Genomic DNA, 16,765 nt, shown 5'->3' on the forward strand with positions numbered 1-16,765 from the left:
TGGGGGCGGCGGGCCGCGAAATAGAATAAAATAATGTAGATTACAAGGTAAAAGAAGAGAAAGACGGATCGACAAGAAGTGGCGGTGGTCGATTAAAGAGACGCGGTGTGTAGGTCCTCTACTCTCGAAGTGTCCCAACTTCTTTGGATGGGCTCAGGGGATGCACCTTACTGGATTGGGTTTAGGGGCCACGCCTAACCATGTGACTGTGACGGCTGGCGCGGGTTCCTGACCCGCTAGGACTATAAACTCACGAACCACACGTTGTGAACTATGGTAACAGGCGATTTAGTCCTTCAATCTTTCTAGACTATCTACTATTCCGTAGTTTGTCTCCATTCGGAATCATATGGCAGTTCCGATGTCCCCAGTTTTCACCCCTTGTTCGTCAGATGGCGGACGACAGTCACAGTGAAACCTGAGACGAAAGTCGGTCGGCAACATGCCTCCGATCACCTCCAACGCTTTCTCACTGGCCCGGACTTTGGCATATCGAGTGGATGTTCCAATTTCTTCCGCAACTGACTCTCCATGAATCATGACGGCGGCAAAGATACGCGGTCTATCTCCATCTCCACCGGGAAGCTCGCCGGCTTTGACACAGTAATTGATGCATCCATATATCTCGGCCATTTGGTTGTAAAAGTACGTCTGTGGTGTTCTTAGCTTATCTCCCAAGGTATTTTCAAGCATGAATCGGAATCTGACGTCTTTTACTTACCGTCGGGTGCCGATTGGCAAATGTGTCATACAATGACATATCCACGAAATATGGCTTGATGTGAGTCGCGAAAAAGTTCTCAACCACAGAATAGTCAAAGTCAGAGTCGACAAAGATGGCGGCAATGTATGCTTCGATCATATCTGGAAGACACTATAGCCACAAAATCGTTAGCCTGTCACGGTGTTCTGATACCATTGTTTTGCTTCTTCTTTCCATGCGGAACACGCCTTTGGAGAGTCCCTGGTGCTCAGCCAGTAGTCCATTGCACCCTCGCTTTCGTCCTCTGCTGTTTGGATTTCTTCGGCGTAGCTCGTGATATTCGTCTGTATTGGATTGCTGAAGTGCTGAAGATGTCGGTGAAATTTCAGCTTAGCCGCCAACGCACCGAGGAATTTATTCGAAACCATAGCCATCTTCCAACTCACGTTAGTTACTACAAGGGCGCCTTAAAAGCAATGGAAACGCCACATACCTTGTGCTCGGTGAGCCACTGGGGATCTTTGTCCGGAAATCTCTCAAACAGATGCTCAACACACACCATATCCAAAAGAGCGTCCCCCATGAATTCCAGTCGCTGGTAACATGGCACCTTGGCGTATGCCGATGGGTAGGATGGGTGGGTGAAAGCGGATCTTAGTAGACGAGGATATTTGAATCTGTACCCTAGCTTCTCAAAGATCTTCTGAGACAGATCTCTTTCGAACCCATCGCTATCTTTGATCTGGTATGCTGGCTTTGTGTAAGACAGACGGTAGTCTTCCCAACAAGTTGCTGAGTGACTTTCACTGCCCACGAAGACCGTGACTGCTTTGGTTGCCGTGTCAAACCTGTGTTTTGCACCCCCTGAAAGCAAAGAAGCTCCTATCAAAGCCTCGCATACATCTGCAATTGTCTTTTCTCCAAGATTGTGGGAACTTTCCGTGACGAGATGTCTCATGTAGTCTCTGCCACGCAGAAGCTGGAGTCCAGGAGGATACCAGTTATGTCTGCAGTATTTGTTAGTTACACCCCCTCCCCAAAGCATAATTGGTAGTTACAACATACCGAGAGAAGCCACGACTGCGAATGTATTCGTAGAGACCGATTTTCGTGGATACATTGAACATGTTTTTGTTGCAAATAAGGCACATCCGGTTGACATGGTAGTCGTATTCATCATCGTCGGGGTTTTGGCAAAAGAGGGATATTGATGTTGCCATCTTGAGATAGCTATCTCCTAGAAACTCCAGACGCTCGTAGTTTTTTCCCATTCCGCGCTGGACATGAACCTGCAAGGCTCGGTGGTCATCAGTGTTGTCTGAATCCTTGGTAAATGCCTCGAGCGCATAGTCCAGTCTTATATCAAGTCCAATAGACTTGAAGCCCTCTTGAACGATCATGTAGGATTCAAGTCTCGTGATAATCGCCGGGATGGCTAGGCACGATATTGCAATTGACAAAGGAACCTGTGAAAGTGGTCAGTAAACGTTAACAACCTCCATCATCAGCTCAAAGAGTGATATTCACAGGTGAGATCCTTATCGTTTGCAGACAGATGCAGCACTCCGCCTTTTCTGATTTCTCAGTTTCCGTCGCTGGGTCGAGAAAGTTTCTTCGGTATGAGATACATTCGGCCCGGAACACCGGCTGGCCCCAGTCGCAATCAGTCAAGACTTTGACTCGAGAATTTTTAGAAAGGCTCGTCGAGTAGCTCATAATGTTCTCCATCCATTTTCGACGGGGCGCCCATTCTGGGGGTGGGTCGGATGCGCGTCGGCCATAGTCAATGGCAGTTGAGATGTATCGCTTTCTCCCATCCCATGGATCGTAGATGAATTTGTTGCAGAGAGAATTTGGATCCATCTCCTTAGACCACGCTATCTCGGGATCGTCATGAACATACTGCAAAGTAGCCCAGTCAATTATTTCCCGAGGACTAGTTGTGGAGTGCCCATTCTTAGCTGTAGCCTTTGCTGGGGCAAACCAGTATGGAAATGTTTCTGAAACCGCCTCGAAGCTCTTGTGGAATAAATCACCGAGTATTGTAACCATGAAGCCTGTCAGCTGCTCTAATTCCGGAGATGTGACTGAAAGAACAGGTTCGAGGAGAAGAGTGTGAACTTGAGTTTCTCTGTCATTCTCCAGGAAAACTGGAAACTTTGGGAACTCGGGAAGTCTTTCTCGGGACAAAATCATCAGGTTTCCATGTTCTCGTGCCAGTGGCGTGTAGGGACTGAATGTAATGACTGTTCCGTAGAGGAGATTTGGGTTACTTTGTTTTTCCTGTGTCCAGATCGAAGGCTTGCAGCGCATCTTGTAGCTGTTGGTTTTCTTTGACACGATTGCCAGCTTGGCATTTCGCATCGCAGGCAGACGTTTATGATAAATTGAGCGAAAATGGTCATCGAGAAGGTGGTTCTTCCGGAGAAGAAGGCAAAGGTCGAACGCAGCGGATTGCTTCGCTGTAAGCTTTCTTGACTCAAGTCTCCCAGTCACTCCTCTAATAGGGGACTTTTCAGGAAGTAGGATTTCACACAGGAATTTCCTGTCGCTGGGAATCACAAAGTAGGAAACATTTGTGACACATTCGTTCTCGTATCGCTAAGATTAGTGATCTGATTAATAGAGAATTGGAATGACAGTGGGTGGGTTTTCTTACCAGAGAGTGGGAAAAACGATCCAGAACTTCGATAGCATAGGGGTAAGTGAGCCTGGCGCCGGAAGAAGATATTGCGTAGTTCCGTTCTTCATCCTGGCCGCGCAAAGCCGTGGTGTAGACATCTTCGTCTCCCTGTAAAAGCCTGTCCTTGGGAAGCTTTTCAAAAAACGATCGCATGAGAACCTGGAACGTTAAGTTTAAGCCAAATTTAAATCAATTGGAGTGAGAAATATGATAGACTCACCTCTCCTTCCTTGATTTCTTGAAGGCGCTTTTGTTGCTCTTGGTTTTCGTGTTCAAGCATGGTGGCATACTAGGCATGTTAGTAGTCTCTTCTATGCTTAAAAAGAATGCGTACCGTTGAGTTGGCATGTCTGGCACGTCCTCTGCTTTGTATGTATTGAATCAATGTCTTGTAGAGGTTGAATCTGGATTCTTATGAGCTGATCAAACAACATTGCTAAATTAAATCGTGCAGTGCGCTCACCTAACGACAAGATTGCAATCCGGAACATCGAGCCCCTCTTCAGCCACAGACGTTGCAAACTGGTCAAGTTAGAATATTTCCTCTTTTTGTATTTCACGTCCCTCTTACAAGACAATTTACTTCTCCTTGGCGAAATTTGATTAAGACAAGGAATTGGTCGCGAAGCGTGACCCTTCCAGTGATATCGTGGTTTCGAATCCCGACAAGTATTCCTGGTCGGAGGTTGGGGATTTTCATGACACTGCAGAGGTGTCCGAGAGATTTCGCTGTATTTCGTCTTTTGGTGAACACGATACACTTCGTGTCTGGAGATCTGTCGAAGTGTTGGGTCAATTTTTTCAGAAGAAGCTCGACTTTCGGGTTGATCTGACCCGGTTCCAGGGGGCTCTTGAATTTGTAACGTTTCACCAGTTGGGCGGCCTCATCGATTCTTTTGATGTTTCTCTCGATGTTCTCAGTGGTTTCGTCCTCAGAGTAGGAGTCCCTGTCGATTTTAGCTTGTAGGTGAGGGATCACATCCTCTGATAAGGCATATGTCCACACATGGTCTGCACACCACGCTCCCAATTCCGCACTTGCTCGCCATGCGAATAGGAAAACTGACTCGAGGACCTTCAGGTCCCCGATTTGGTCTTTGAGGAGCTGAAATAATGCGGTTGCGGTTGGTTGGTTGAGCTCTGGGTAGGTCCAGAATTCCTCCTTCGGACGGCTAACGGCGCGCAAGAGCGCCGTAAGATTCGTTGTCGTTGCTATCTTGCTGTCCATCAGGGCCTCGAGATCTCTTTGTAAACAGTAAGCGATGGGTCTGGATCATTTTTGTTGCACTCGAACTTACCGTGCCGCGTCGACGATATTCCCTCTCGCATCGATGGGGGAGGCTGTCATTCCGAAAATTCTCGGACGTTCAGATAGCTCAGTTCTGATGTACGAGTCTCGAATGATACTTTTCATGGGGTTAGCCGTCACTTATAAAAGAGTTTAAAACTCATATCCGCTGTACTCACCGTGCATAGGGGTGGTCCTTCTTTGTGTGGTGGGCTTCATCAAAGATCAGGAGGTTGATTTCCTTTATCTTCACGAATCCATTAAGAAGGCATTTATGAAGAATGTCGGCTGTGCAAACTATGACCATGTTTTTATCAAACTGATCTTTCCACGTCTGTTGGTCCCAGTGGTCTACCCCCACATTGCCGTAGAGATGACCGACATTCTGGTCAATATTGTTTCGCAAAACAGCAGCTTGCTGGAAAACAAGTGTCACGCTGTCAACCTTTTTTCTTTTAGTATATATCCCCACAGTCGTGAAATGATTAATTACCAAGAAGAAGGCAATGCGACGGGGTTTGCCATCAGCGCGATCGATCAGTTCGCGTTGCAGGATCTCTTTGAGAAGCAAGACTGCGATCAAAGTCTTTCCGGAGCCTAGATCGGCAAAAGCGTAACTTAGATATGACTCTTCAATTCTATTCCATTATCCTCCACTTGCCTGTATCAAGTACTGCGATTGTGTTTTGAATCTTTGCCCGCTCGAACAACTCGATCTGATAGGCGCGAGGATCCAAGTGGCCTGGATTAGGATCATGTTTTGTGAGTAAGGATGAAATCGCGAGTTCGGAGTCTGGTCTATCAGGCACTACTCGGATCTTGGCTTCAATTGTTCTACCAGGGTCACGAGCATATTGGTTCAGTCTGTCAATTAGATTAGATCAGTACTGCCTCTAATTTCGAAACTTTGAGTGGTTCAAGAGGACTGACAGGGCTTGAAACTGAACATTCTGAACCTTCCGGCTCTCAGAAGGAAGTGGAAGGGGTGCTTGATCATCTTCGCTTCCAGAATCATCGGATTGATGGGCATCTGCCAGTGGGCCAGTGGTATCGAGTTCTGGTGGCATGATAACTACTAGTAGCTGTCGGGTTGGTGGGAAAAAGGGAAGATTGGGGCCTCCTGGTGAATGGAAAGATTTGTGAATAGACTAGATAGCTCTATCATTCAAGTTTGATTAGGCGATTCAGGGTGTTTGGAGTATTCTAGTGCACGTGCCCAGGTGTGACTGTCAGTGTAAACCAACCTTGGAAGGTTGGAAGGTACTACTAGTAGTAATTCTAGTAGGTGTATATCACAGGAAGGCACGAGTATACCTGGGCAAACGCTGAGCCTGGCACCTTCCACACCGGTTTTTGTTTGTCTCACTTGATATTCATTGGAGCCCCCGTGATCTGAGTATCTACCACCTCCCTGGGAATCTGAAGACAACTTGTCAATTTCAATTCAATCTCATTACATTCAATAGTACTACATTGCATACTTCCGACCTGCCCCCAAGCTCCACCACGCTCCTTATCGCTTATCGCTTATCGCCTCGCCAAAATTCAAGCTGGGACTGCGGGGCGATGCAGCGCGCGTCTACACTCACCCTCCACACAGCACCCTAATAGACAATCATGGAGGAACCTACAAGTCTTCGCTCTTTATTCTCTTCCGCAAAGGATGACAAGACATCCTTGGAATCACGTGGTGACACCAACTCAGAATCTTATCGTGATCTGGTCAATGCGACGATCACCAAATTCCAAGAATGCCAGCGACAAGTCGGTATTGTGTCGCTATTCAGTTCCAATGAATCACTTGATGATTTGTCGACCGGAGATATCCAGTACGTAATTTCCACAGCCAAGTCATCACTGTCCCTGGGCTAACCTCTGAGCAGATACATGACCCTCGAATATCACCTTGCTGAACTGACCCAACGCGCCGCCACATCCGATCGCGAAGCCGTTCTACGCCAAGCTCTGGAGCAATATGAGAAATTTCTTACACGCCTGGATGAATACGAGTTGCTGTCCGGAGGAGACAAGAGACTCTTTGTGCAATACATGGCCAACCCGACTACATTCACGCTAGCACCTACGAGTGATGCGGCTACCAGACGAGACATTAAAGTGAGACGTTTCAGGGAAGAAAAGGAGCTGAAGCAAAAGCTAGAGGTAGGCATATCATTTTTCAAGAAGGAACTTTTCTGCGAGGCTAACAGGCACACAGTATCTGTCCCGCAATGAAGCAAGCCTACAAAGCGACGATGACGACACGCGGAGACTCTATCTAGCTGAACTGCAACTTTATACCCACCAGACATTCCAAGCACTGGACCTTTTGATGCAGGAGCTAGAGATGCTATCGATGATGCGGAACGCACCGCCGCCTATCCAAGCACCGCCAGATGACCCGAGACAACGGAGCAACCTAGGAGGAGCCAATTACTCAGATCGCGTGGATCCATCCTTGTCGCAATTGCTGAAGGGCGGACGAAATGGCCCCATCCTCAATAGCAGGGGCAAGCCAATGCAACCATTCACGCTGTTGGACCGTCGCCAACAACTCCAACAAGGCGTCTTCCGTTCAGGCCATAACCTTCCAACTATGACGATCGATGAATACCTCGACGAGGAAAAGCGGAGAGGCAACGTTGTTCAAGGTGGAGAGCAATCTGGTATCATTGCGGAAATCGACCAGGATGATCATGACGCGGTGGATAAGGAGACGATGAAGGCCCGGAACTGGGATGAATACGTCGAGGCTAATCCTAAGGGATCGGGTAACACCCTGAACCGAGGCTAGCGGTCCATCCATTAAGTGAATGATTGCGTCGCTATTTCAGTTGAAATTATAGACGCCCCATGCGATTTAGAATATAATACCGATGCATGATACAATCTGGAAGATCAAATGACAAAGTATGCTACAATTACTATGTCATAAACCTATGCCTATCCAATTTGTACCTTGGCCGGTATGCCACTGGCAGAGTGTTGCCAAGGGGTATATAAGAAAAGATCGGAAGTCTCGTTCATGTCGTTGCATTTTTTTTCACAGGGTATATGCAGATAGCCTAGTCTATAGGGCTATCGAGGATTGTTTTTGTTTTTATTTCCTCTTGTTTAAGAGGAAACATTGTCCTTGACAACCTTCTGGCGTTGGATTTCCTCGAGGATAGCTCCAGCGCCGTTGGCCACCAGGGCGTTGGCCACAGTGACACCAAAAGCCTCCGCGCTCTCTGGTGAGTTGACATCGCCATCCAACTCCACCTCGGCACATTGTTGGCCGTCAACGCTGACTACAACAGAGCGCATACGGAGCTTCTTCGATCCGTCAGAGCCTTGAACCCACTCGGATTCAACTCCGAGCGGGGCACTGCAGCCTCCTTCAAGGGTTCGCAGGAGATTGCGTTCTGCCAGGCACGAAAATGTGGTCTCCTGGTGACCAATCTGACGCAACATATCAAGCAGGGCTGTGTCATTCTTACGGACTTCAATGCCAAGAGCTCCTTGCCCAACAGCGTAGAGCATGCCGTTCTTCGAGTCGAGATATTGTGTAATGCGGTCCTCCAGGTCTAAGCGCAGCAGGCCGGCGGCGGCAATGATGATACAGGTGTAAGGGCTGTCTTCAGCGTCCAGCTTGGCCAACCGGGTACCAATATTTCCGCGAATGCTTTCGACTTTGAGTTGGGGGTATTTGCGGGCCAATTGGGCTGTTCGGCGGATCGAGGAAGTTCCGACCACGGAGCCTGCGGGGATCTCGTCCAGGCTCTTGAAGGACAGTCCTTGTTTAACGACAAGGACATCCCGGTTATCTTCGCGGGGCATCATCGGGGCCAAGGTGCAGGTATCGGGTAGGAGGGTGGGGACATCTGCGCGCATAGTAAAACACCAGTGTGAGTTATTTGGGTTGACCCCGCCATTTGAGATAAGAAACAGATCTCCTACCTTTCAGCGAGTGGACAATCAAGTCGACCTGGCCAGCAATCATCAACTCCTCCAGCTCCTCTGTCCAGAGGTTCTTTGAAGCGAAATCCTTCAGGGCAATAGTGGTGTTGAGATCGCCGGCGGTCTCCTTGGAGAAGATCTTGAATTCATAGTTGGGGTGTGAATTCTTCAGCGCGGCGCATACCAATTCGGTCTGTTCGAGGGCAAGTTTGGACTTGCGAGTACCAATGGTGAAGGAAGTCTTGGAGGTGGGGGCGGCCATGGTGAGCGGGGGAAGTGGAAGTACGATCACACGAGTTGCTGAGGAGAGAAGAAGGAAAAAGGAACCGAGGAAAGAGTTGATCTCCGGTAAAGCCGATCACGGGACTCCGTACGGAGTAGTTACACGGTAACTTATGGAATCAATTACAATCAATGATAAAAATACAATAATACAAAGGTTTTAAAATTCTTCTTATTAGATATTAGGTATTAGACATTTATGTAAAGTGTGCCCTGTGCCCTGACCCCTCACCTTAATTCCTCCAGTTGAGTTTCCCGCTGATCTGCAAACTAACGTACTGGTTACAGGTGCCACTAACCTCGGCTTCGGGACGTGGAGATTACAAGACATGCGACGCTCCTCTTATCGCCTGCTCCCCGGAATTGCCTCCATCATCTCCGGGGTTCCAGAACTTCTCCTCACTCATCTCCCCACATTCCCCCTGTCCCCCCATCCCCCCCTCTTCCCTCTCCCTTGATTATCTCTCACCTTTCATCACACTTCTTGTTCTATACAACTTACTTCTTCTTCCACTTCAAACTCTAACACCCTCTTCCATCATACTCACTGAACTCTACTGTCGCCTGCTTGCCACTTGAATCCCTCGGCACAAAACAAGATGGGATCCAGTGGTCGAACCATCAAGCTTCCCCTCGTTCCCTTGGCCAAGGGCTCCGTTCTTCTCCCTGGAGTGACACTTCGCATCCCAGTCTCCAATCGACCGGACTTGACTAATCTATTATCGTCTCTGGTCGATCGTCCTTCGAAACGCGATGGCAGTTCCATCACCTTCGGATGCATTCCGCTCAGCTCACCGTACCTGAGTTGTAATGGCCAGCAGCTTCTTGAAGGTGATGATGCTGATGAGCTTCGGAGGGAGGATTACGATTCGATTGATGCCGGCCAGGCGCGCAAGGATGACCTCTTTGCCTACGGTACTATAGGCAAGGTGATCGGAGTCCAACGCCGCGCTTACGCCGAGCCTTTTCTTCTGGTCCAAGGCTCCCAACGGTTTACTGTCAAGAAGATCCTCAAGGATCGACCATTCTTTGAAGCGGAAGTGAACCTTCACGACGAGAGCAGTAAGTTTTCCGAGCCTCCACTGTGAACTTTGATTTCCCCGGGCTAACATTTCATCTGCTCCTAGCTTCATCTATCCACGGGGATTCGGAAGCCGCTGAGCTCTTCCAGCAGCTCCGACAACTATCTCGCGAACTTCTCACTCTTCTGCGCCTTTCTTCCCTTTTGTCATCTGCCTCGACCCGCCTATCACCGCTTGTTGCCCGAAAATTTGAGTTGTACATATCGAAGACAGAGATTGGACAGGCTGGAAAGTTGGCCGACTTCATGGCAGATGTATCCGATGGCAGCTTTGAAGAAAAGCTGCGAATCTTGGCGTCGTTCGATGTAAAGGAGCGACTGGACCGGGTAGTCGAGATTCTGACCCGCCAGGCGCAACACATCAAGAGCAGTGTCAAGGTCACTTCCATTACGACGACTTCATTCCCACCCAACTCGGACATGAATCAGATCGATCCCCGGGAGCGTGAGCTGCTAGCAAGACGGGCGATGGCCGGCCTCTCAGGCTTGAACCCACCTGGCACTGCTGGTGCCCGTGGCGGTAGCGACAATGAGGAGAAGGAGCCAAATGAAGTTGACGAGCTCCAGCAACGTATCAAGGATGCTGAGCTTAGTACTGAAGCCCAGAAGGTGGCCGACAAGGAGTTGAAGCGCTTGCGCAAGATGAACCCGGCCAACGCGGAATACGGCGTTTGCCGTACGTACCTCGAAAACCTGGCAGAAATTCCCTGGACCAAGGTGACTGCAGACCAACTTGGCCCTGATACACTGAAGAAAGCGCGACAGCAGCTGGACGAAGATCACTATGGGCTAGAGAGGATCAAGAAGCGACTCTTGGAGTACCTCGCTGTCTTGCGCCTGAAGCAGTCCACCAATGAGGATGTCGAGCGTCAGATTACGGGTCTCTCTAACGAACTGGATGCATCTTCAGCCGGAGATCTTGAGAAGGATATTCCGCTACTCTCAGAAGCTGACCGGGTCGCATTGGAGGCCCGATTGGATATCCTCAAGTCTAAGCGTATGACTGATAAATCACCAATTCTACTCCTCGTTGGTCCTCCCGGAACTGGCAAGACAAGCCTGGCGAGATCTGTGGCGGCCTCTCTTGGCCGTAAGTTTCATCGGATTTCGCTCGGCGGTGTCCGTGACGAGGCAGAAATTCGCGGCCACCGACGGACTTATGTTGCCGCCATGCCTGGTCTGGTCGTGAATGGCTTAAAGAAGGTTGGCGTAGCGAATCCAGTCTTCCTGCTTGACGAGATTGACAAGGTTGGAGGTTCCAACTTCCAAGGTGACCCTTCGGCGGCCATGCTCGAGGTTCTGGACCCTGAGCAGAATAACTCTTTCACTGACCACTATATCAACATCCCGATTGATCTCAGTAAGATCCTGTTCATTGCTACTGCAAACTCCTTGGAGACCATTCCGGCGCCATTGCTCGACCGTATGGAAACTATTCAACTGTCTGGATACACTACCGTGGAGAAACGACACATTGCGAAGCGGCACCTGATTCCTAAACAGATCCGTTCCAATGGTCTGTCCGAGGGACAGGTGAATCTTTCTGATGAGGTTATTGACAAGACCATCACCTCTTACACCCGCGAATCCGGCGTGCGTAACCTGGAGCGTGAGATCGGATCCATCTGTCGTCACAAGGCTGTCCAATTTGCCGATGCCGGTGATGCCAATCGTCTGTCTGAATACAACCCTGCTGTCACAGTCGAAGATCTAGAAGATATCTTGGGAATCGAAAGATTCGAGGAAGAGATTGCTGAAAAGACTGGCCGACCCGGTGTGGTCACTGGCCTGGTTGCTTATTCGACTGGTGGGCAGGGCAGTATCTTGTTCATCGAGGTCGCCGACATGCCCGGTAATGGGCGAGTACAGCTCACTGGAAAGCTCGGTGATGTCCTCAAGGAGTCTGTTGAGGTTGCCCTCACCTGGGTCAAGGCCCATTCGTTCGAGCTGGGACTCACCCATGACCCCAATGAGGATGTTATGAAGAACCGCAGCCTGCACGTCCACTGCCCCTCTGGCGCTATCCCGAAGGATGGTCCTTCGGCCGGTCTAGCCCACACCGTCGCGCTGATCTCTCTTTTCACCAACAAGGCCGTTCCACCTCAGATCGCTATGACCGGCGAGGTTTCGCTACGGGGCCGTGTCATGCCCGTCGGTGGAATTAAGGAGAAACTTATCGGCGCTCATCGCGCAGGTGTTAAGACTGTGCTACTCCCATATCCTAACCGCAAGGACGTTAAGGGTGTCCCCAAGGAGGTTACCGATAGTCTGGAGATCATCTATGTCCAGTAAGTCATTCTTAAAAAACCTCAATCTTTCACTCTTTTCTAACTCCCATCCGCAGGCATATCTGGGAAGGACTCCGCCAAATCTGGCCGGATGCTCACTGGCCTGGCCAGCACCAAATGAACTTCGTCGAGAGCCGGTTGTAATACCCGCCAGCATGCCAATTTCCGAATTTGTTTTCATCTTTTTTTACCTCTTTTTATTCTTCCTTATCATTATCTGACTGTCCCCCAAGCCGCTCTCAACTCCAGCTTTTTTTGCATAGCGTGATTTTGGCCACACTGGCTCCTGCGTTTGTAATTAATTCTCCTGTCTTTTCATGCAGTTATGCCAGTCAAGATCTCCTTTGTCCATATCATTGAATACCACAAATAACATCATTAGAACTTGACAGTTCCGCCTGACCAAAGAGAAGACCAGACACCGCTGGAGTCTCCAGGACTCTCCAGGGCTGTAGCCTGAATTGACCTGAAATACAAGTCTGCAGTAACTAGCTGTGAGTACCAGTGGCTAGTTAACTAGTTACTAGTACCAACCAATAAGTACCAGAGAACCACATGGGACCTTGAAAATGACTGTTACCTACTATCAAATTCAAAATCTATGAATAGCGGACAGTCCATACTCGCTGATATAACTCCTGCGCCCACTCGCCAGAAACTGTATAAGACATCCAGATTTCTATTATCCGATATTCAACAATATAATACAAAGGCCCAATAGCAAGATGGAACGGGTACAACACACTACCACCGATATTCCAGGGAAAAGCCCTTTCTCCCCGATCATGGTGTCTTCTTCATCCACGATGGAGGGGGCACGTTACTGCCCTTAGCCATCTCCTTATGCGCAAAGTCAAGACCCAAGGCCTTCCAGGTTGGTCGCCATGCTTCCTTATCCGCCTTCAATTCCTTGGCCTGTTCCTTAAATGCCTTCCGCAGTTCTTCGTCTGGCTTCTCGGCGCTGTTGGGCTTTTGGACGTTCTCCTTGCGCACCTTTTGCTGGTGTTTCTCCGTAGCGTCCCAGGATTCCTTCTCCCAGCTGTAGATCGCGGAAAGGCATTAGTAACGAGACGACAATATAAATGGATTGTAAATTCCACAATGTGTAAGTTGATACTGTGGAAAGGTACTGGTACGTACCGGGTGAAGTCTGTCGGCTCCTCGGGCCAGACGAAGGGCTCGCGCAGCTCGACGGTCATCCGCTTGATGGATTGCGGTCGCCGCCAGGCGCCAAAGTTCCGTTGGTCACGGTCGATACGGGTGATGGGTTGTTGCTCGATATAACTACGGACGCTGACGACGCCAACGCCGTACACACGCTCGAGGTAGTCGCGGATATCGAGCTTGTTGAAGTTGAGCGGAACGCGGAATTGGGCATAACGCGGGGAGAGGAAAGGGGTTCGGACGAGGGCGATTGTGAATTCGGGACTGTGGAAAGAGAATATTAGCATACTTCTTTATCTCAGTGTCGTGGTGCTGAAGGCCTGTGAAAGACTCCTCGTGTATCATGTCTCTGCCGCGAGAGGATAGAAATTTGACTCGTGGGCGTTTTGCGGTGCTGACTTACAGGAAGACCTGCTTCCGCTGGTTCAGAGGCAGGAAGCCGCTTGACCCCAGCTTGGGTATGCCAATTGCTTTGCGCACCATTGTGGATTGGATGGTTGTTGAAGTGTCGAAGCGACTTGCCACAGGCGATCTTTTGCTGCGCTGAGGCAGAACTGCGTGGGTGGCCGCACCGCCCGCCGTAGAACAAATAGTACCGCTCCAGCCAGTCGGACATAATAAAGTAGACAAGTTGTTGATTTACGATGAATATATAAAATCAAAGATCACTGCGTAAATAAAATTTCTTATCTGTGTGTGTTGGGTAAAAAAGTAGCGATATTCATACTCTACATAATGGCCAATATCGTGCAGGGGATTTTCCATCTACTAGTCAGTACCAGGCCAACAATGAATGTAGATGTGACTAGGATACTAGCCTAAAATGTCCTTTAAATTTCAGAGATGCAAATGCCTAATTTACAGTAAAATTCATAACTCGTGGTCATTATTGCATGTGCCGTCACTTTTTTTATTGTCCCGATGACCCCGAGACCTGCAACCCTTCCAACCGCTTAGAACTTTCCTCCACATCAGCACTCACTTGATCTGACTGTTCATTCTCGGGACTCTCCTCGACTTCTGAGCCTGATTGTTCCTCTTCATCCTCATCATCACCCGCGCCTTCAGAGTCTTCGGCATCGCCATTGGCGCCAACTTCCTCCATATATTTCTCAAGCTCACGGGCCATCTTTCGTGAGAAGCCAGAGGCCTCAACCTCTACATCCAGGCGCTTGCCAGGGTTCTTACGGAGATTCCTTCTCGCGTCTTTGAAAGATGGACCAGGCACGTCGCTCTCGAAATGGAACTTCCGCTTGAAATAGCGCTTGATGCAGTTGACATCGCGGTCAAAGTACATTTCGGCATTACCATGGTCAATGGAAATCATCTGCGGGAAATCGATCACAACCGGCTCTAGGCGCATATTTTCTTCCGTTACCGGTTCCGTGTCGTCAAGTATCTTGCCATCCTTGTCGGGGATCGGGATCTCCTTGATCAGAATGTTGAACTCGTTAAAGTCACCGTGAATCAAACCAAAGCGCGCCAGTTCCATAATGATATCCATCAACTCGGAGTATAATGATGCTGGGTTGGGCACTTCGGAGATTTGTCGGAGAGGGAAGGCGTCGATCATGCTCATGACAATGGTGTGGCGGTTCTGGGCAATGGGCTCGGGCACTGAGAATCCGTTCTCCCGGAGTGCTTTCATGAAGGCGAACTCCTTCATCGCGGCCAGCCGCGACATATACATCCAGGACGCGCTGCTGCGGTGTCGAAGATAGTCTCGGTTGGTCTTCACGGTTCGGAAAGAGATACGACCGAGACGGTGAATCTTCAGAATTCGCTGCGATCCAGTCTCATGTGCGACGACGACGATATCTGATTCCTTGCCAACACCGATTTGGTTTCCGACGGAGTACACCACCTTCTGCTTTTGATGCGCGTTTAGAGCCAAGTAGTCGAGTCCTCCGTATGTGAGTCGATAGCCATCATCTGTCAACGAGAATAAATGTTAGCAATCGGTTATTGAGAGTATGGAATAGCGATAGAAAGGGTAGTGGTACATTTCGCATTTTTTACTTTGGCGATGAGGTTCGTTTTGGCCAAGTTCGAGATGGAACGATGCACGCCACTGCCGCCCCGAAGGCCGGACAGTTGGGAGATCAAAGGTGTCGGGACAACCTCGTGGTTCCGACTTCCGGCTTCCGTCTATTGTACATGAAGCGTGTTAGCTGTAAAGATAATAGACCAGAGGGCGATGGCATGGCGGGGTGGAGGGGCGATAAGTACTCCTTGAAGGACGCGGAAATCCTCGGACGTGAGGTAACGAAGCATCTTGGCGTCGAGTTTCATCTTGGGCGGTTATGAGGCTGATCTCAGCCTTGAAACTCTGTATGAAAAGAAAGTTAAGCAAATGCGCCGGGACTTGGGGATCATCAACCTTGATGGACGCGATGGGATGCGGAGACCAAAAAAAAAGATAAGCTCGGAGCCCTAAGCCCTATTTCCTTTTCGGGCGACCATTGGGGACCTTGATTGAGCCTCACGGAAATGCCGATCCCCCTCATTAGTATAAGGATGAGTAGAAGAAGATGGCTTCAATTGATCGTTCTTCAATCTCACCAGCGTGGTGGAATAGATAAATTGCCTCATACTATCTTTAACCAATCTCCAATAATAAATCGAATTGATCATGGACTCCAAGACATATCACTTACCACTTCTTGATATCTGGCTTACATTTACTCTTGTGCCCATTTAGGAGGCTCGCAATTTGAAATAACTTCAAGTTGATCCTTCATTACTCTCTCGACTACTACTACGTAATTATTACCCCTTGAGTCCAAGTTCAAAGTTAAGAGGATCGCAACTTCCAGAGTTCTTTTCTGGGTTGCGGCTCTCTCGATATGCAATCGCCCATCGAGAATATTTGCATTCTCTTCAACACCTGGGCATACTTCACACCAGAAAGCATTGATACAACCTAACGAGCCCCCTTGCAACCCCCTTCCTTCAATCTACCCTTCTTTCGAAATGATACCGGCAGAAGCAGTCATTGGTCATGGGTCTTTTTGGCATCGGAGATTTCACACCGTGAGGAAGTACGGTCTGCAGGGTGACAACCGACTACTTTATGGTAACATTCCCTTTCTTCACAAGTACGATCGGGTTTTTTTCTTGGACTTATCCTCGATGAATACAACCTCCGCATCAATGCCCAGGAACAGGAGAGAATCGAAAGAAGGATCAACGGTCTCCGCCCGGCATTGGAACCTGACAATTACGAAGATAGTAAAGAGTGGCCAGCGGATATTGACGAGGTCTGAGTCGATTACAGTGATCTATCACCTTTGCTTCACGATTTATCATTATTTCTCTCCTACGAGGAACTAAACTTGAA

The 16,765-nt window shown here is 49.0% G+C and overlaps 6 protein-coding genes across 6 annotated transcripts; 2 read left to right on the forward strand and 4 right to left on the reverse strand.

Annotated features, from left to right (window-relative positions):
• Positions 1-345: 345 nt before the first annotated feature.
• On the reverse strand, positions 346-5,741 carry N7533_003135 (uncharacterized protein; the record flags this gene model as incomplete). The annotated part of the gene is made up of 16 exons (XM_057099785.1): positions 346-651; positions 722-874; positions 952-1,137; positions 1,197-1,710; positions 1,769-2,169; positions 2,231-3,304; positions 3,363-3,545; positions 3,607-3,675; positions 3,721-3,790; positions 3,850-3,908; positions 3,958-4,630; positions 4,685-4,792; positions 4,854-5,119; positions 5,168-5,271; positions 5,336-5,538; positions 5,605-5,741. 16 exons carry the CDS (start codon positions 5,739-5,741, stop codon positions 346-348), a joined length of 4,506 nt encoding a protein of 1,501 aa, XP_056964921.1.
• A 550-nt stretch (positions 5,742-6,291) lies between these two features.
• On the forward strand, positions 6,292-7,465 carry N7533_003136 (IGBP1/TAP42 family protein; the record flags this gene model as incomplete). Its single annotated transcript, XM_057099786.1, has 3 exons — positions 6,292-6,503; positions 6,558-6,834; positions 6,890-7,465. The coding sequence occupies 3 exons, from the start codon at positions 6,292-6,294 to the stop codon at positions 7,463-7,465; spliced, it is 1,065 nt and encodes a 354-aa protein (XP_056964922.1).
• Positions 7,466-7,785: 320 nt separating this feature from the next.
• On the reverse strand, positions 7,786-8,872 carry N7533_003137 (Porphobilinogen deaminase; the record flags this gene model as incomplete). Its single annotated transcript, XM_057099787.1, has 2 exons — positions 7,786-8,534; positions 8,611-8,872. The coding sequence occupies 2 exons, from the start codon at positions 8,870-8,872 to the stop codon at positions 7,786-7,788; spliced, it is 1,011 nt and encodes a 336-aa protein (XP_056964923.1).
• A 619-nt stretch (positions 8,873-9,491) lies between these two features.
• Positions 9,492-12,405, forward strand: N7533_003138 (putative LON domain serine protease; the record flags this gene model as incomplete). The annotated part of the gene is made up of 3 exons (XM_057099788.1): positions 9,492-9,954; positions 10,020-12,261; positions 12,318-12,405. The coding sequence occupies 3 exons, from the start codon at positions 9,492-9,494 to the stop codon at positions 12,403-12,405; spliced, it is 2,793 nt and encodes a 930-aa protein (XP_056964924.1).
• A 639-nt stretch (positions 12,406-13,044) lies between these two features.
• On the reverse strand, positions 13,045-13,908 carry N7533_003139 (mitochondrial 54S ribosomal protein uL23m; the record flags this gene model as incomplete). Its single annotated transcript, XM_057099789.1, has 3 exons — positions 13,045-13,300; positions 13,402-13,689; positions 13,829-13,908. The coding sequence occupies 3 exons, from the start codon at positions 13,906-13,908 to the stop codon at positions 13,045-13,047; spliced, it is 624 nt and encodes a 207-aa protein (XP_056964925.1).
• A 427-nt stretch (positions 13,909-14,335) lies between these two features.
• N7533_003140 (protein kinase RIO2) lies at positions 14,336-15,717 on the reverse strand (the record flags this gene model as incomplete). The annotated part of the gene is made up of 3 exons (XM_057099790.1): positions 14,336-15,357; positions 15,429-15,573; positions 15,655-15,717. 3 exons carry the CDS (start codon positions 15,715-15,717, stop codon positions 14,336-14,338), a joined length of 1,230 nt encoding a protein of 409 aa, XP_056964926.1.
• Positions 15,718-16,765: the final 1,048 nt, after the last annotated feature.

The sequence above is a fragment of the Penicillium manginii genome (assembly GCF_028828005.1).
Source record: "Penicillium manginii strain IBT 31320 chromosome Unknown utg000002l:1.0-5564898.0:1.0-5567710.0, whole genome shotgun sequence".
In the NCBI taxonomy this organism is placed as follows: domain Eukaryota; kingdom Fungi; phylum Ascomycota; class Eurotiomycetes; order Eurotiales; family Aspergillaceae; genus Penicillium; species Penicillium manginii.